Source organism: Bufo gargarizans, chromosome 5 (genome assembly GCF_014858855.1).
Source record: "Bufo gargarizans isolate SCDJY-AF-19 chromosome 5, ASM1485885v1, whole genome shotgun sequence".
Classification (NCBI taxonomy): Eukaryota; Metazoa; Chordata; class Amphibia; order Anura; family Bufonidae; genus Bufo; species Bufo gargarizans.
In genome coordinates this window covers 15,252,299-15,272,408 of record NC_058084.1, presented here as the reverse complement: position 1 = coordinate 15,272,408, position 20,110 = coordinate 15,252,299, and the positions used below count along the sequence as shown (strand labels likewise).

At 44.7% G+C, this 20,110-nt stretch overlaps 1 protein-coding gene across 2 annotated transcripts in view; it reads left to right on the top strand.

Moving 5' to 3' along the window:
* SLC45A4 (solute carrier family 45 member 4) overlaps positions 1–20,110 on the top strand; it is a 96,736-nt gene that overhangs the window by 67,768 nt on the left and 8,858 nt on the right. For both annotated transcript variants that reach the window (XM_044295087.1, XM_044295088.1), the window contains exons 3-7: positions 6,907–7,095; positions 12,254–12,433; positions 13,264–14,327; positions 16,815–16,914; positions 19,068–19,279. In XM_044295087.1, the coding sequence (XP_044151022.1) occupies positions 6,907–7,095; positions 12,254–12,433; positions 13,264–14,327; positions 16,815–16,914; positions 19,068–19,279 (1,745 nt within the window). The remainder of the gene's footprint in view (positions 1–6,906; positions 7,096–12,253; positions 12,434–13,263; positions 14,328–16,814; positions 16,915–19,067; positions 19,280–20,110) is intronic.

Here is a 20,110-nt window from a genome sequence, read left to right as displayed (position 1 = left end):
GTCTGAACCCAGCCTCATATACATCGCCCTCCGAAAGCGATCTCCGTTGGAATCTGCGTCTTCCAGGAATCGTGGGATGAACACCAGCACCTTGTGACCCCACGTCACCCTCAGGCCCAGTCAGCACTTCCTGTGAAACACGACTGGAGCTGCTCTCACTATTGTTAGGCGACGGTTCACTGAAAGGGAAAAACAAAACAAAAAAACAAATAATAAAAAAAGGAATTATTTACTACGAACGTGTCCTGTTCCTCTGGAATTGGCTGGGAATTGCCAGGCGGGCCGAGTCTCAGTGGCTGCGGCGGAGACTCCTAGCAATGGCCATTGACTGCTATTTTTTCTCACTGTGGCGGGGGAGGGGGTTAGGGTGACTTCAAACCAGGTAAACAGGATCAGAGGTGCCAGGGAACGGGTCACTGTTTGCTTCCAATCTGATAAGTCCTGAATAATAGCGCTTCCTTGGGAATGTTGTCTGCAAGCTCTGCCTCGTAGCTGCGCACGTTGTTTGTTCCTGTTCCGCTCGGCTTCCGGTCTCTCAGTGGAAGGTGCCGGATTATTCGCGGAGACCAGACTTGGCTTATAAGGTAAAAAAAAAGAAAATATTCACCCACAACATCCAAGACGTCTCCGAGTGGAAGCAGCGGAATTCTCAGTGTATTACTTGATACAATGTTATTTGTTCTGAATAAAGGAGAACACCGCCCGTTATTATCATTGTGCTATGGAGCCATTGTCGCTAAATCTGCAGTAAGCGGACGTCCTTCAGCCATGGCAGTGCGCTTCATCCGTTTCTGGGAAAGGTGGGTGGTATCCAGCATGGCTTCCGTCGTGGCTAGTCTGTCCGATTATCTGCCCGTGTAAACTGCCCCTAAGAAAGGGCTGCATAGCGCAGACGTAAGGGGATGAGTTGCAGGATATGTATGTATTTTTGTGTAGTGCTCCTTAAAGGGGATTTCCGCACTTTCTATAAAATAGTATTGCTAGGGACCATGTTATCGAGTTCTTTGACCAGTGCCAAAAGGGTTTTACCAAGGACGAAGGGGAGAACTTTTTTTTTTTTTTTTATTCCCCCAGAAACTGCTCCACACTTGTCCACAGGTTGTATCTGGTATTGCATCCCAGCCCTTAGGCCTAGTTCACACGAACGTATGGCTTTTATCGTTTTTTGCGGTCCGTTTTTCACGGATCCGTTGTTTCAGTTCCATTTTTCCGGTCCGTTTTTCAGTATGGCATATACAGTATACAGTAATTACATAGAAAAAATTGGGCTGGGCATAACATTTTCAATAGATGGCTACGCAAAAAATGGAAACGGATACGGAAGACATACGAATGCATTTTTTGTTTGCGGACCCATTGACTTGAATGGAGCCACGGAACGTGATTTGCAGGCAATAATAGGACATGGTCTATCTTTCAACGGAACGTAAAAACGGGAAATGCGGAAACGGAATGCTTACGGAACACATTCCGTTTTTAATGCGGAACCATTGAAATGAATGGTACCGTATACGGAACACAAAAAAACCAGCCCGTACACTCGCAAAAAAAAAGTATCGTGTGAACGAGGCAGTGTGGCTGGAGAGAGAAGAAAAAGGAGGCAGAGACTCTAATTTATTTGGGTCTGCCTAGCAACTAAACTACGGTGATCAACCACCAGAGTACCCCTTTAACTTCAGAAGAGCATCCTCGTCCCTTGCATCCAAATAAAACACATTGGTGGCGTATTGCTAGGATTTGCCACCAATGTCCTGTGCAGGTACCACCGCCTCTGGGACCCAGGCCTATCTCTAGAACAGGACCCCCAAAGCGAAGGAGAGTGAATTGCGCATGGCGAATGGAGGGTGGCCACCCTTGTACGCTTTGGGAATCCTGTTGTAGAGATTGGTGGCATATCGCTATGGTTGGGACCTGCACCTATGTGTAACCCCTTTAAGATCAATATTCTGCAAACTCTATTATGCAGAAGTTCTGCGGCGCTTACCCTCCCCCCCCCCCCCCCCCCCCCAACTGTCATGTGACTGCGTCTTATGACATTGCGCCATGCAAATGCTGTACATCTCACTTCTGCTATTCAAGCTCCACAGCGTCAGCAGGATTTATTGTCTTTCGGCTCCAAGCTGATGTGCTTACACATTTCGTGGAGCTTTGAGACAAAGGCACATTTCAGCTCTTTCCATGTTGTTGACTTTGCATTTACTATAAATATGAGACCTTAGGAATCCCAATCATCTGGGTGTTTTTGTAAAAAAAAAAAAAAGACTACTTTCCATGGTGTCTGTCTCTTGCAGTCATTTTTATTGACTGTATTGCATAAAATAAAAATTAAAATGCTCAATAATAAAGAACGGCGTTTTACATGTCTGTCTTAATATCCCCTCTAGCTGGCGGTGGCACTGCCGCTTCTAAATGTAAGAGAGCCCACTTTTTTTTAGACCTAGCGTGCACGGGTAAAAGTCATACCTTTGCACCGCAATCTGCGTCAGAAATGCACCTAATATAGGCGTATTTCTGGTTATTAAATGACCCCCTAAGTACCTTTGCAAAAGGTCTCAATTAAAAACAACTCTTGTTTTGTATCTACAGCTTCAAAGTTGATCTAGATCTGTCTCCATGGTTACAGACTACAAACAAACCCTGTGTAGTCTGATTCTGTTTATTTATGTTTGATAAGTTACAATACAAAGAGGACAGACTCCTAAATAAGTGCTGTCCCTTAAAGGGGTATTACGGTTATAACAAGATATACCCTGTCCACAGGATAGGGGATAACCATCAGATCAAAAGAAGGGGCCCTGTACTCTGTGGAGCCCCGCTGAAAAGGATGGAGCTGCTGGTTGGAAATGCGTGCTACCGCTTCATTCATTCCTATGGGAGCGCTGGAGATGGTACTTGTTGTTATCAGAATACCCCTTTAAGTAAGGCTACTTTCACACTAGCGTTTTAATTTCCGCTATTAAGATCCGTCATAGGATCTTAATAGCGGAAGAAAACGCTTCAGTTTTTTTCCCCATTCATTGTCGATGGGAGAAAACTGAACTGGAGGGAACGGCATGTACCAAAATGCATTCAGTCCCGTTTGGTTGCGTCCCCATCGCGGACAGAATAACGCAGCAAGCACGTTTTTCTGTCCGCGATGTGGTGCGGAGCAAGACAGATCAGTCATGACACACAGTGTAAGTCAATGGGGATGGATCCGTTTTCTATGACACAATCTGGCACAATAGAAAACGGATACGTCTTCCATTGACTTTCAATGGAGTTCATGACAGATCCGTTTGGCTATATGAGACCTAATGCAACCGGATCTGTTCATGACGGATGCAGGCGGTTGTATTATTGTAACGGAAGCGTTTTTGCAAATCCATGACTGATCCGCAAAAAACGCTAGTGTGAAAGTAGCCTTACGCCCATAATTTGTAGCATCTGTTTCTCCGAATGATATAGCCAGCAGTAACCAATTTTTAATGTTGTAGTAAAATTAAATTTTTCTATAGCTCTGGCTTTTTTATTTTTATAGACAGACGTTCTAGTGCCCAGAATTAAAGTGTAGCACTAATTTCTGTTTATAATCTAATTAGTTGATGGATTTAATAGTGCTGAATAATTTCTCAGTATAGCTTTATTGGGGACAAACCACCCACCCGTAGTTTATAACACAATCATGGGTATAAATGATAAAATTCTGACCTACCTCCTGCCACAACTAGAGGGAGCCGAAGAGCTTACTGAAGACTTGTCGACTTTAATGGGAGCTGTGTAAATCTGTATACCATGAGCTACCTCTATTGGTGGCTACAGGTAACCAAGATTTTATTTTGGGAAATAGGGGAATTTGAAATACTGTATCCGAAAACAGAACTGATAGGTTTATGAATGCAAGGCTGCTGTGACTTGGCACCTTGGAAGATGGAACATGTTTACTGCAGAGTGTTTCACAATCAGGTGACATAAAAAAATATTTAGTTTATGACTGTGGCTCGGCTGTTCACACATTCCTTACCTTGAAATGCCTATGAGGACAAGTCGTGAGGATTTACACAATGTGATGACATCCTACATAGCAATGAGGTGACAGCACCGGCAGCCATTGCCAATAAGTATTGGGATAAAGGGAGAGAGTGCCACGCTGCAGCTGATCAGTGCATTCTCCGGGATCATTCATCTATCGCCCCCGCGTTCATTCACACCAGTAACAATGGACAGGGCTTATTATTCGCATCCTTTTTACGGCCAGATAAATCAAAGATGATCCAGCCGGTGTTTATCTAGAATTTCCTGGAAGCCGCACACAATCAGACGCTTCATTCCAGCGTAGGATGTGAAGCCCTGCGCATTGACAACAGGTTTAATGCATTGTCCGGGTGAATACACGGCCGGCTTATCCGGTGAATGGCCTCCCGCAGGGAGATCACTGTCACTGGCCTCCACGCGATCGAATGCCACGTGCGGATGTCACCATGTGACACCAGGGAGCAACGCTTTCCCTGGCCTGAAAACACAAAGCGGCATTCCATTCACTTAATACTAATAATCCCTCTCAGGGGGGTTATTTACTGTCCTCGTCCTGTTTGTAGAGTGCAAATATAGCACAAAAAAAAGTCTGCATTTTTAAAGGGATATTCCAGTTACCTGTGTGCTCCCTATTTATTTATTATACACACTTATATAGCGCTACTAATTCCGCAGCGCTTTACAGACATTATCATCCAACTGTCCCCAATGGGGCTCACAATCTAAGGTCCCTGTCAGTATGTCTTTGGAGTGTGGAGATAAATATACTGTAACTATCGTAAAGCTATCCCTATATAACAAAAACGAATTATCCACTATACTGCAGTCTGCACATGTACATGAATATACTGCAAGAAAAAGTATGTGAACCCTTTGGAATTATATGGATTTCTGCACAAATTGGTCATAAAATGTGATCTGATCTTCATCTAAGTCACAACAATAGACAATCACCGTCTGCTTAACCTAATAACACACAAAGAATTAAATGTTACCATGTTTTTATTGAACACACCATGTAACCATTCACAGTGCAGGTGGAAAAAGTATGTGAACCCCTAGACTAATGACATCTCCAAGAGCTAATTGGAGTGAGGTGTCAGCCAACTGGAGTCCGATCAATGAGATGAGATTGGACGTGTTGGTTACAGCTGCCCTGCCCTATAAAAAACACACCAGTTCTGGGTTTGCTTTTCACAAGAAGCATTGCCTGATGTGAATGATGCCTCCCACAAAAGAGCTCTCAGAAGACCTACGATTAAGAATTGTTGACTTGCATAAAGCTGGAAAGGGTTATAAAAGTCCACGGTAAGACAAATTGTCTATAAATGGAGAAAGTTCAGCACTGCTGCTACTCTCCCAAGGAGTGGCCGTCCTGTAGAGATGACTACAAGAGCACAGCGCAGACTGCTCAATGAGGTGAAGAAGAATCCTAGAGTGTCAGCTAAAGACTTACAAAAGTCTCTGGCATATGCTAACATCCCTGTGAGCGAATCTACGATACGTAAAACACTAAACAAGAATGGATTTCATGGGAGGATACCACAGAGGAAGCCACTGCTGTCCAAAAAAAACATTGCTGCACGTTTACAGTTTGCACAAGAGAACCTGGATGTTCCACAGCAGTACTGGCAAAATATTCTGTGGACAGATGAAACCAAAGTTGAGTTGTTTGGAAGAAACACACAACACTATGTGTGGAGAAAAGAGGCACAGCACACCAACATCAAAACCTCATCCCAACTGTGAAGTATGGTGGTGGGGGCATCATGGTTTGGGGCTGCTTTGCTGCGTCAGGGCCTGGACGGATTGCTATCATCGAAGGAAAAATGAATTCCCAACTTTATCAAGACATTTTGCAGGAGAACTTAAGGCCATCTGTCCACCAGCTGAAGCTCAACAGAAGATGGGTGTTGCAACAGGACATCGACCCAAAGCATATAAGTAAATCAACAACAGAATGGCTTGGACAGAAAATACGCCTTCTGAAGTGGACCAGTCAGAGTCCTGACCTCAACCCGATGGAGATGCTGTGGCATGACCTCAAGAAAGCGATTCACACCAGACATCCCAAGAATATTGCTGAACTGAAACAGTTCTGTAAAGAGGAATGGTCAAGAATTACTCCTGACCGTTGTGCACGTCTGATCTGCAACTACAGGAAACGTTTGGTGGAAGTTATTGCTGCCAAAGGAGGTTCAACCAGTTATTAAATCCAAGGGTTCACATACTTTTTCCACCTGCACTGTGAATGTTTACATGGTGTGTTCAATAAAAACATGGTAACATTTAACTCTGTGTGTTATTAGGTTAAGCAGACGGTGATTGTCTATTGTTGTGACTTGGATGAAGATCAGATCACATTTTATGACCAATTTGTGCAGAAATCCAAATCATTCCAAAGGTTTCACATACTTTTTCTTACAACTGCAACTTCTCTAGTACTGCCCCTATGTATAAGAGTAGAACTACAGTAACACTGCCTCATATGTACATGAATATAACTACTATAATACTGCTCTGATGTACAAGAATATAACTACTATAATACTGCTCTGATGTACAAGAATATAACTACTATAATACTGCCTCCTATATACAAGAATATGACTACTATAATACTGCCTCCTATATACAAGAATATGACTACTATAATACTACTCCTATGTACAAGAATATAACTGCTATAATACTGCTCCTATGTACAAGAATATAACTGCTATAATACTGCCTCCAATGTACAACTTTAAATCATTTTTAAGGACTATACTTGATGTTTTGTGTTTTATATATTATTCTTAATTTTCTCATTAATTTATATTAAATCTATTAATAAATCGGGATTCCCCTTCCCCTTTGTGGTCTTATTGGTTGTGTCCTTGTCACTCACAGGTCTTCCTGAACAGTACTACAGTCTGACGTGGTTCCTGAGCCCCATTCTTGGTTTGATATTTACTCCTCTTCTCGGCTCAGCTAGTGACCGCTGCACTCTTCGATGGGGCCGCCGGCGGCCCTTTATCCTCGGCCTATGTATCGGAGTTCTGTTTGGAGTTGCACTTTTTCTCAACGGCTCTGTGATTGGTAAGTGGCCAACCGTTTAAGGTTTGCTCAATAATTGAGAGGTGGGACCAACACCTCCTGAAGAATTTGTGGAATATGCTTTGAGTATACAAGTATTGTTTATTGTGGGACTGCTACTTCAAAATACACAATTCTGGTTACCTACAGCCACCACTAGAGGGAGCTTTTTGAAATGACTGAAGATGGATTTCAGTGGGAACTGTATCAATCCAGTTTTTTGAGTGTCAGTAGCGGCACCATTGTCTCGCAGCACTGGGGTCCTAGGTTCTAATCCAACCAAGTACATCTTCTTTTAAGGTCCAAAAACGCCCTCCTATCTTGGTAGACCTCCTATAAAAATTGCCCTAGAGTTATTGTCTCCAATATTTGGCCTTTCAGGATTTGCATAACTTGTTCAAGTGAACCCCATCAGTGTACTCCAAATTGAATACAGACCATGCACCAGGCCCCTAAATAAAGATATAGACCCAGATAAGACCTTCCAAGCAAATATAGACCCATAAATAAATACATTAAGGATGAACAAATCAGTCATCCTGATTAATGAACCCAAATCTTTTAGCGATTTTGTTTAGAGAGAGAGCTAATAATAAGATTGTCACCTGGCGGTAGCCTCAAACTGTTCAATATGTGCATTTCCATAAAAGGATTTTCTCCTGGTGGTAGCCCTTAAACTGTTCAAGCTTTTGTCATATGTGCTTGCATCCACACATTAGGCTTCTCTGGAAAGAGAAAGTCTAGTCTCCTTTCCAAAAGGAGAGTGAAACTGAGTGTCTCATACCAGAAAATCAGCTCTTTCTGGGCAACTGCCTTTTAACAGAACTGAGCAAAGAAAATTTTCTTGGCTGACTGAGAGGCCTTGGTTGGGTTACTGTTTCTCCCTGTTCAGGGCGCGGAGTATGCATGATTAGTATCAAAAGCCATTGAACACTTCTCTGGGTTTCCGGGAAAACATATGAAAATTAGCACATCTTACACCTGCTGCCACCCAATAGGCTTAAGAAACCTAATTTAAATATATTTCCCAGAAACCCACAGGGGTGTTGCATGGCCTACAGTACTCCGCACTTGTATTACACATACTAGGCACTCTCCGTAATGAGAGTACCAGAAAACGTATATATTGCCCAGAAACTCGTTTATCTCTACCCTACAACCACTAAAGTAGTAGAGAGACCAGACTCCCTAAAAATATGGACACCAGACTACACCCCTCCTGTTTACAGACCCCAGACCATAACCCATTTGTTGACAGATCCCTGACCAGACACCCTAAATTATGACTGTACCAGATCTCCTCTGTTTAGCCCGTAGATCAGACTCCTAAAACATAAGCTCAGAGCAGACCGCTTTATTTTCATACCTCATACCAGAACCCCTCTGTTTACAGACCCCAGATAAGACCCCCTAAAACATTTTGACCTCAGGCCAGACACCCAAGTTTACAGACCCCAGACCAGAGTTAGGAGACCCCTTTGTTTGTAAATCCTAGAAACCTCAGACCAGACCCCCTAAAACATTATGACCTTAGACCAGACACCTCCCCCCTTGTTTACAATTCCTAGACCAGACCCCCCTCCCCCATTTTTTGCAGTTCCTAGACCAGACGCCTTCTATTTACAGACCAGGGGTGCACAACCCGCAGCCCCCAGAGCCAAAGTTTCTGGCCCCCGTCTTCCTGGACAGAAACACAGATGATCGCGTGATCAGCTGTGTTTCTGCCCGCAGCGCGGCACGACTCAGCATTACAGCTCCTGCTCCCGCACTGTAGCAGGAGCAGGTCTGTACCCGGCTGTAAGTGACAGCGCGGGAGCCGAGGAGAAGGCAGAAGCAGTGTATCAGCACTTCTGCTTTCTCCTCCGATAGGTGAGCGGCGCGCTGTGCAGGGTGGACCCGGCTTGCGGGTACAAGAGCGCAGAGTTAGGAGACCCTGCTCAGCCCCCACAGCATGCTGGTTTCCCCTGTAAGTGGGGCTCCTTTGGATGCCCCAGTTGCAGTGGAAATAGTGCAAAAAAATCTCCTATTGTCTCCCAAACGTTTTTCAGTGACCTCTTGGGAACAAATTATGTGGAAAAATATATAAAGTTAAATTATAAAAAATAAAGTTATAAAACACAAATAATAAAATACAAATAAAAGAAAAAAAAAAAGTGTTCACTGTCCCCCAACAGGCTTTTTATATTCCCTTGGGGGACGACATTTTATGTGGCAAATACATTAAAAAAATTATTAAATATATATTAAAAAAAAATTTATACAAACGGAAAAAAAAATTTAAGTGCAAAATAATTGTGTTAATTGTCCCCAACAGTCTTTTTTTATGACCTCTTGGGGGACATATTATGTGGCAAAAATATATTTAAAAAATAATTAATAAACCAATTATTTATAAAAAAAATAAAATACTATGAAATATTAGTAAAATACAAATAAAAGAAAAAAAATAAAAAGGAAAAAGTGAAAAATTAAGTGTCAGTGTCCCCCAATGGTCTTTTTATTATCTCTTGGGGGATATATTTTGTAGCAGAAATATTTAAAAAATTAAGTTAAAAAATAAAATATATTAAAATACATAAAAGAAAAAACACCAACCCAAACTGTCACCATTATTCACGTGAGACGTATTATATAACAAAACGACTGACACAAAATGGGGAACTAATTATAATCATTTATTTTGGTGTCAGTCTGCATATTTTAAGAATAAGGAGCTATAGTTTGAAAAAAAAAATAAAAATTTTAAAAATGTTTTGTACAGTTTTTCTCCCAAATAAAACAAAAAAATAATTGATTGGGCCCTATGTGTCAAGTAAAAAATGGTTGCAAAAATCTTGGTAGTCGCAACACATACAACATAAAAAAAGTTCCAAACGTTTAATCCACCACGTGCCCTAAATCACAAAAAAGTGTCTGTTTACGCCTGGTTATTAAAGTGTTAACCAATAAGCGCTTTCCCCACTCATAAGATAAAGTGCTTACTGGTTATTACATGGCGCCAGTAACTGGGGGGCAGGAGGTGGTAACCAGTGAGCGCCATCCTCTGCAGTGAAGGAAAGCTCTGATTTATGACTAGGAGGCAGGATGGAAGGAAATGTCGCCACTTTTCGGGTTTTTTTCCTGTAAAAATGATTTTTTTAACAAGTTCCTGCAGCATGGCCCCTGAAACAGAAGATTCATACTTGCCTGCTCCATGCCGCCCTGGCCCACTCTGCCTCCATCTTCCGGTTCCCGCGCTGGCAGAGCATGGCCATGGTCACATACCCCGCTCCAGCCAATGACTGGCTGCAGCAGTGACACGCTGCTTGTGGCCACATCACCGCTGAAGCCAGTCATTGGCTGGAGAGGTGCATGTGACCATACAGCGCGGGGACCGGAAGATGGAGGCAGAGTGGGCCAGGGCGGCATGGAGCAGGTAAGCATGAATCTTCTGTTTCAGGGTCCATGCTGCAGGAATGTGTTAGAAATTCATTTTTACTGGGCAATCCCTTTACGCCCCTAATGCACTGTGAGATATTCATTTACGGGGAACAAGTCTCCATAGGAGCGCTCATTCCTGATAACCGCCAGTATAATCGTGCCGCACATCTCTGTGTAATCGGGGATGTGCTACCGATAATCAGTATAACTAAATGTCATAGCGATCATTCCTCCGCGGTCACTTCACATTGGCCTGCCGATGCAAATGAGCGCCAATCAACATTTTATTTTATTTGCGGCCCCTTGAAATGGAGCGAGGTGAAAATGTGGCCCTCAGACCAAAAAAGGTTGTGCACAAACCCCAGAGCAGACCCTCTCTGTTTACAGATCCTAGATAAGACCCCCTCTTTTCACAGACACCAGACCCCCCTGTTTTCACAAACCCCAGACCAGACCGCATCTGTTCCGACCCCAGACCAGACTTCCACTTTTTTCAGACCCCAGACCAGACCCGCTGGGCATGATGGAAGTTGTAGTTTCACGACAACTGGAGAGCTACAGGTTGGAGACGACTGTTATAGAGTATGGAAAAATTCCAAATTGTATCCAGCCAAAGTCTCCTTGCAGCTCTGGGTGTGACTGGAGTGCAAGTCTTGACGTAACACTGGACCAAAGCACATCTGCACTGGAGGTGTTTGCTCTTGCAGCGCGTCGTGCGACTCTGTAAACAATACTATGAGCAGCGCCTTGTGACGGAGCGCGGGGGGGAAGCGCTGCCAGCACTTGGCATGAGAAACCTCTAGGAACCTGTTCACAGGGAGACTCTTCCTGTTGTGCGCCGTTTTCCCTTTATTGCATATCTTACAATGCATCCTGTTTCCAGTATTATTTCACATATTATCTCCTCTCTCGCTCTCTGTTCTTTTCTGAGCCCGCGGTGGGAATAAATGACTCCTTCCCAGCAAACAAACAAGGGGCCTGCATCTCCCACGGGCCCACAGGGGCCCCCATAGATTGCAGCCTTACTCAGAAGAACAATATTTGGGTTAATAGAATTGGCCATGTTCAGCCTGAGTTATCTGATTTGTGAATAAAATCTTAGAACATCAGTGTAGACTGACACACCGATGAGAAGTTAGGGAGGTACTCTGAGTACTAGGAGTGGAGTGAAGGTGAACCTGTGCTATTCGGGGTTCCTTTTTTTTCCACCCCTCTGTACGCTATGTTCAGCCTGAGACTCCTGGTTCATGAATAGAAGAGGGTGGAAAAGTTTCTGTCTCTACAATGCAGTTATGTCATTCAGGGTCTCTGGAAAGCTGGTGCTCCACATTGTTTCTATCATCCGTGCATTGTAATAGGCGAACATCTTATTGTTCATCCTCAGCTTCCTGGTTCATGAATGGACTGCAGGCGGAGCAGTAGCTAGCAGGGAGGCTATAACTTTCCCCAGCCATATAGATGTATAGGCCATTCAGGAGCTGTGGAAAGCTGGTTATAGGCACTCGCCATCACTGTCCTCAATACACCGAAACACTTTTATTTCAGTGGCAACTAAATCACTGCTTACTGGTTTGTGAATGAAATGCTAGAATATCAGTGAAGACTGACACACAGGCAGATCCATGGGGGAGAGCAGGTAGAATATAACAAGTTGGATCCTTTCCTCATAGACATGGTCCAGTGGAGTGTTGCATTGTGGGTATTCTACGTGGTGCATACAAACATACATTTCTCTTCCCAGGTCTTGCCATCGGAGACGTCCCGGAGAATCAGACCATTGGCATCGTCCTGACTGTGCTGGGCGTGGTGATCTTAGATTTCTGCGCCGACGCCACAGAGGGTCCTATCCGCGCCTATCTGCTGGACGTTGCGGATACCGAAGAGCAAGACATGGCGCTGAACATTCACGCCTTCTCAGCCGGTGCGTGGCCGCTCTCATCATCCTTCTAGTCCACTTTGTGCTTTAATTGCTCATCATATTCAAAATCTCTGCTTGCTGTCAGTGAATGGAGATACCGTTTGTGAACTGATAATGTCCAAGAGGGGGTTTCCCCTTTAAGAAAGCGGCGATCAGATTAATCTTACAGTAGGTCATCGACTATAAAGGGCTGACGATCGATCGATTAGCGGGTGTCACAGCACTCTGACCTTACCGATATGTCTATCTGCCTTTTAAAGGGATCATCTCATTGTATAGATTGATGGCCTATCGCTAGGATAAGCCATCAGTGTTACGGATCTGCAAAACACGGATGCCGCCTGTGTTTGTTCCGCAATTTGCGGAACGGAACAAATGGCCCATTATAGAAATGCCTATTCTTTTCCTATTCTTGAATACGACAGGCTGTATATTTTTTTGCGGGGCCGCGGAATGGAACAACGGATGCCGACAGCACATGGTGTGCTGGCCCCATTGAAGTGAATGGGTCCGCGCCCGTTCCTCAAAATCGCAGAACGTATGCAGACCCAGTCATACTGTCGTGTGAATGAGCTCTTATAGTGCTAAATAAAGAGCCTGCTGTGAAAGCGCTGCTACCGCTCCGCTATTATCTGAACTCCCATAGCGGTGAACGGGGGGCAGCTGCGCATGTGAGGCTGCTCTCCTTTCATTTGGGGGGGGGGGCCCATTCTGGAGATAGGTGTGCGTCCCTCATCTATCTGACATCACTCATTGATTTGTTGTTTCGTTATCTCAACTTTTTGGGGTTTTAAAAAAAATCTTTTTGCCAATTCCCATTTCTTTTTCCGCAGGCCTTGGTGGTGCCATCGGATACATGCTCGGCGGTCTCGACTGGACTCAGACTTTCCTTGGATCCCTGTTCAAGTCTCAGCAGCAAGTCCTCTTCTTTTTCGCAGCCATTATTTTCTCCGTGTCTGTCGGCCTTCACCTCTTCAGTATCGAAGAGGAACAGTACAGCCCTCAGCAGGACCGCCTGGAGGATGAGGCCGACACCCTGTCCAGCATGAAACTTAACAGCACCCTGGCGCCCATGTCCCGGCTGAATGTCATCAACGAAGAAGACCCCTACAACTCCTTTCCGGACGACGTTCAGTCCGAGAATGATCTCAACCTCGACTTTCTCGAAGTGGATATCGTAAGGAGCAAAAGTGATTCTGTCTTGCACATGCCCGACGCCACGCTGGATTACGAATCTGAGTTTCTGCATTATATCGAACCCTCCATCTTCCAGGACTGTTCCTACCCGAACACGCCCCGCAGCACCAGCCAGGAACTCCTCAAATCCCAATTCAACCGCCTGTCTGCCTTCCTCAGGGAGAACGAAAGGGAAGAGGAGATGTTGCTCGATAATCACATTAACGAATCTAAAGTCCCCAATGGCGGGAACATGCTGCAGAAGGAGAACATGAACGGACACACCAGGATAGGCATGAAGCAGTCCTGCACCGCCAACTCCATGCGCCGCCGCAGGCACATGTTTTATCGCCAGCCCTCTTACACCTTCTCCTATTACGGCAAAGTAGGGTCCCACCGATATCGTTACAGGAGAGCCAACGCCATCCTGCTGATCAAGTCGTCCCGCAGCATGAATGACATCTACGACATGCAGAAGAGACAGCGCCAAAGGCAAAGGCATCGGAACCAGAGCGGCGCCACCAACTCCAGTGGCGATACCGAAAGCGAGGAAGGAGAGACTGAGACGACGGTCAGGCTGCTCTGGCTCTCCATGCTGAAGATGCCCAAAGAGTTGTTACGTCTTTGTTTGTGCCACTTACTGACCTGGTTTTCCATTATTGCCGAAGCCGTCTTCTACACAGACTTTATGGGTCAGGTCATCTTTGAAGGTCATCCTAAGGTAGGGCATCCTAATGCTGTCATTTTAGTGGGCAGAATTTCTGCGGAAGTGTAAATGACTACTTTGGATGCTTTCCCCAGTGGAGAAGAGGGGGGGGGGGGGGACTACTTGGGATGTGGATAGGTGATGCCTTCACTAGTGAAGAAGTAGGCAGCAGCTGTGACTACTGGGGAATATAGAAAGTGGATTCTTTCTCTAGTGAAGAAGTGGGGTATGACTACTGGGGATGTAGAGAGGGTCTGCTTTCACCAGCAATGAATTGGAGGGGCTGGTGATGGCTACTGGGGATGGTTTCACTAGTGAAGTAGGGGGGCTGCTGTGACTACTAGGGTTGTAGAGAGTCTGCTCTCACTAATGAAGATATGGGGCTGGGGGGGAGAGACTCGTGTGATTACTGGGGATGCTTTCACTAGTGAAGAAGTAGGGGGGCTGCTGTGACTACTAGGGTTGTAGAGAGGGTCTGCTTTCTCTAGTGAAGATGTGGAGGACTGCTGTGACTACTGGGGTTGTATAGTGGGGCTTTTTTTACTAGTTTTTTTTACTGCTTTCACAAGTGAAGATGTGGAGGACTGCTGAAACTAGTGGGGTTGTAGAGAGGGTTTGCGTTCACTAGTGAAAATATGGGGCGGGGGGACTGGTGTGATTACTGGGGATGCTTTCACTAGTGAAGAAGTAGGGAGGGGCTGTTCTGACTAGATGGCACTGGGGGGGACTTCTGTGACTACTATGGAAGTAGGTGGCTATTGTCACTACTGGGGTAGGAGGGAAGGTGTGTATTAAGGATAAGGGGGGCTACTGGGAAGTAGGGGGGGGGGGCTGCTGTGACTACTAGGAAAGTAAAGGTTCTGCTGTACTGAGAACTTAAGTAGTGTTCTGTGACTGATGGGTAGGGGGGGAGGGGGGCATCGTTGCTCTCCAGGGACTTCAACAATTAACGCTAAGATATTGGGTCATACAACAAGCAGAATGTTTCCATTTGCTTTGAATGTGAATAGAGTACAGTGGTCCCTCAAGTAACAATATTAACTGGTTCCAGGATGACCATTGTATGTGCAAACCATTATAAATTGAGTAATCTGTTCCAAAGCCCCTAAATGTCATCAAAGATGAGAGAAAATTAAGATTTAAAAAAAAATAAGCAGATAACTAAGATAAAACAAGTCCTTACATATAACAGTCAGGAATAGCTGCTAACCAGCAACTAATCCACCTACTTTACCAGAGAAGTGGCCTTTATTGGTTGGATCGGAGTCTGAGACATTGTATGTTAAGTCTAGTTTCAACTTGCGATGGGTCAGAAAAGACTATTGTATCCTGAGGGATCACTGTATCCTGAGGGATCACTGTATCCTGAGGGATCACTGTATCCTGAGGGATCACTGTATCCTGAGGGGTCACTGTATCCTGAGGGGTCACTGTATCCTGAGGGGTCACTGTATCCTGAGGGGTCACTGTATCCTGAGGGGTCACTGTATCCTGAGGGGTCACTGTATCCTGAGGGGTCACTGTATCCTGAGGGGTCACTGTATCCTGAGGGGTCACTGTATCCTGAGGGATCACTGTATCCTGAGGGATCACTGTATAAGGCCTGATAAAACTCATGTTTGGTACAATGTAAAGAGGACCTTTCATCCCTAACCCAATCGCAGCGCAGAGCGTCACAGCCAGGGGAGAAGGAGACGCCCGCAGAGAGAGACTGCGTCTCCTCCCCATTGCTCCGATGCTCAGTATTGGCACACCGAGCGCAGAATTTGCAGGGGGCCATAACTGGGCGCGGGAGCGCCATTTTAAAAAACCATAGAAACCTAGAATGTGTCGGCAGATAAGAACCATTTGGCCCATCTAGTCTGCCCAATATACTGAATACTATGGATAGCCCCTGGCCCTACCTTATATGAAGGATGGCCTTATGCCTATCCCATGCATGCTTAACCTCCTCCACTGTATTTGCAGCTACCACTTCTGCAGGAAGGCTATTCCATGCATCCACTAATCTCTCAGTAAAGTAATACTTCCAGATATTACTTTTAAACCTTTGCCCCTCTAATTTAAAACTATGTCCTCTGTAGCAGTTTGTCTTCTTTTAAATATTCTCTCCTCTTTTACCTTGTTGATTCCCTTTATGTATTTAGCAGTTTCTATCATATCCCCTCGGTCTCTTCTTTCTTCCAAGCTATACATGTTAAGGTCCTTTAATCTTTTCCTGGTAACCAGGCAGGGTGGCAGCATCAGCGGGGGGTACCCCGCAGGTACAGATATTTATCTCACTTACTACAAACCCAGGAAAGGTCCTCTTTAAGAAACCATTGCTGGCTCAGAGTGAACGTAGTTTTAGAGGACCTTTATTAAACTACAAAACTCTGAGCTAAAAGCGCACTGCATTCTCTGCTTGTTCAGTGTCGGTGCAAAGTTTTTTTTCTGGTGATTTGCATTTTGAAAATCACTGCTATTAAAGTCCTGACTCTCAGTTTTTCTCTTTCTCTTTAGGCACCCTCTAATTCCACAGAACTACATCAGTACAATGCCGGGGTGCAGATGGGCTGCTGGGGTCTGGTCATATACGCTGCTACTGCTGCTATCTGCTCAGGTAAGGCTTTGGCGATATTAAAGGGCATTACAGAATCTCCATTATCCTTGATACTTTCTCTTGATAAACGTTATATTATGTGTATCCGCCCCTTGGAGAGTTGGGTGACCTCCATTATGACTCCCATTACCACTCTCATAGGTCTTGATATTCGGCTGACTTTTATATAGTGATATACCTCTCCTTCCATACCGGCTCCTGTAGCATTCTTGGCTTGGCTCTGGTGTCAGCAATCAGACGGCAGCAGTAATTAAATCATGTATCATGCTGGGCGAGGGATAAGCTGCGCCAGATGTTGCTGGTTTCGTCCTCTTATCGTTGGCAGATGAATAGAGTTTTTGATGAGATGCAGCTCCTGTGTGCCGGTGACAGCACGTGGACGTCCATGTGTTCCTGGGCCAAAGAGTATTATGTGTTCTCTGTTTGCGGCAGAACATCTTTTAATCCTTCTTTTTTTTTTTTTTTTTTTTTTTTTTTTTTTATTGCCCCAGCTTTTGCTTGAGTAGAAGAGACCAAAAACAGGTCTGTGCAGCATGAAGGGGCAGGCTACTGTACAGTGGAGAGAAACTGCCTGTGACCACTTTGGTGCCTTTAGCTACCCGGGCTTAGATAGTGGTCACCCTTACAAGAAGACGAGAGGGTGTAAGAAACTGAACTGCCACAGTCTGCAAAAATGACTGAGGTCCTGGTCAGGGGGTTGGCCATTGTCGTTGGTCATCAGTGCCTGCATTTATCGAACATTGCCATAGATGTCATGGCAATTTATCCCGTCTACAAAAAATGATGCTACCAGTAAATTGTACTATAAATACCATGATGCTACCATAAATTGTAGGGGCAGTCACATACAAGTAAAGGTCCTTGTGCAAGACAGCATGTGGACCCCTTTTCACCAAAATGTTTGCCAATTACATATTATAAATGAATAATGACTGTAAAAATATTTTTCTGATCTCTCTAGGGATTAATGGTAGAATATCTTTTATGATCTAGGAAAATAAAGTGGTTTATTTTACATACCTGGTGATTTTTGGGTAGGGAAGTGTTAAGGGTAACATCCCTCATGGACCAAGTCGGTGATGGGGCTAATGGTTAAATCGCTGGTGGTCTAGATCTGCAAAGGGGTTAAAGATAAGATCCCTGGTGATCTAGGTCAGTGAAGGGACTAGTAGTTGCATCCCCTGTGGACTAGGTTAGTGAAGGAGCTATTGGTTACATCCCTGGTAGTCTAAGAAAGTGAAATAGTTGAAAGTTAGGGTAGTGACTGGGTTGAAGGTAACATATTAGGTGTCTTATCTCTGTGAAGGGTCTAATAGATACCTCCATGGTGGTCTAGAGCAGTAGAAGGGCTAATTGATTCATCCCTGGTGGTCTAGGGCAGTGAAGGGGATAATGGTTACATTATGGTGGTTCGGGGCAGTGACTAAGCTAATGGTTACATCTCTTGGGGACTAGGTAAGTAAAGGGGTTAAAAGTATTATTCCTGGTGTCAGTGAAGGGGCCAATGGTTATAGCCCTGGTAGCCAAGGACAGAGAAGGGGCTGATGGGTTACATCCCTGGTGTTTTTTCCGTGACAAGGCTAATGGTTACATCCCTGCTGGTCTAAGCTAAAAGGGGGTTAAAAATAACATCCCTGGTGGTCTAGGTCAGTAAAGGGGATAATCGTTGCACATAGTAGTCTAGGGAAGTAAAGTGGTTAAAGGTTATATTTCTGGGGCCTAGGGCAGTGAAGGGGTTGAAGGTAACATAGTTGTTGGTCTTTGTCTATGAAGGGTCTAATGGGTACACCCATATTGGGCTAGAGCAGTGGAAGGGCAAATTGTTACATCCCTGGTGGTCTTGGGCAGTTAAGGGGTTAATGGTTACATCCCTGATTCCTTAGTGTAGTGAAAAGTTATTAACACAGGTAATAATACAACATCAGCTAGTTATCAGTGTCTGATGAATTTGTGAGGAGACCCATGAAGAGTGTGGGAAGGAGGAGGGGGGAGAAATTGACCAATTCTAGTGTGTAGGACAGAGTTTATCATGTCCTTCTGAAATGTTCTTTAACGCCCATGGTCATGGTGAATAGGAATGTTCTCTACAGGATTGAGTGGATTACGGTTTACTGTGGACCTGCAAATAATTAGGTGTCCTCTGTTTCATGCAGCCTTGCTACAGAAGTACCTGGATAACTATGACCTAAGCATCAAAGTCATCTACATCTTGGGGACCCTGGGCTTCTCCATCGGCACTGCGGTGATGTTCATCTTCCCAAATGTCTACGTCTCAATGATCATGATCAGCACCATGGGAATAGTCTCCATGAGCATCTCCTACTGTCCATACGCCCTGCTAGGACAATACCATGAAATGAAAGAGGTGAGAGAGTACTGCATTAAAGGGATTCCCCTGGCTTAGAAGAACATGATGTCTACATAGGTTAATCAGGGTAGACGGGTAAAGTCTATCCTGAGTACTGCTCCAAAGCTGAGAAATAATAACTAAAGGATGGGCAGTCGCTGATTAATACTTCACTTTTAATATATTAGGGTAAAAAGGCCCCTGCACACAAACAAACATGATGGAAGTATAGGAGCTCAACTGGTCATGGACTGTGAGACCGTATAGATCTTCATATATGACCATCAAGATGGCTAAAAAGATGCCCACACTGTGCATTCGACCAGGGAGGCAATAAACTATTGACCCCCTTGATGGAAGGGGTGTTCCCAATGAAGGTACAGAGGGATGTCGACAGTGGGCACCTATGGTGGTCTGGCGGGTGATTAGAACCGACGGGTCGAGAGTGGTATAGTATGTATACTGACCCTACTTGGCCCAGTACACCCTACAAGTAAATCCTTAGGACGGGGTCCAAAATACCCCGCAAGGGGTGGCCCTGGCTGGAACCTGGTCCTATGCTGGAGGCCCTGTTAAGGCCCTAAACAAAAACCTACAGGACCATATGCCAGGTATGGGGATAAAGGCTATTGAGCTGGTAGGCTAAAAAGTAGGCTTATAAACTGTGCAAAAAGATTGTCAAGTATTTTTTACCCTAATATATTAAAAGTGTAGTTTTTATCAGCGACTGCCCCTCCTTTAGTTATTACTTAGAAGAACATAGCTACTTTCTTCCAGACAGAGCGCCACACCTGTCCACCTGTTGCTTGCAGCTCAACCCTGTTCACTTTCAAAGGAGCTAAGCTGCAA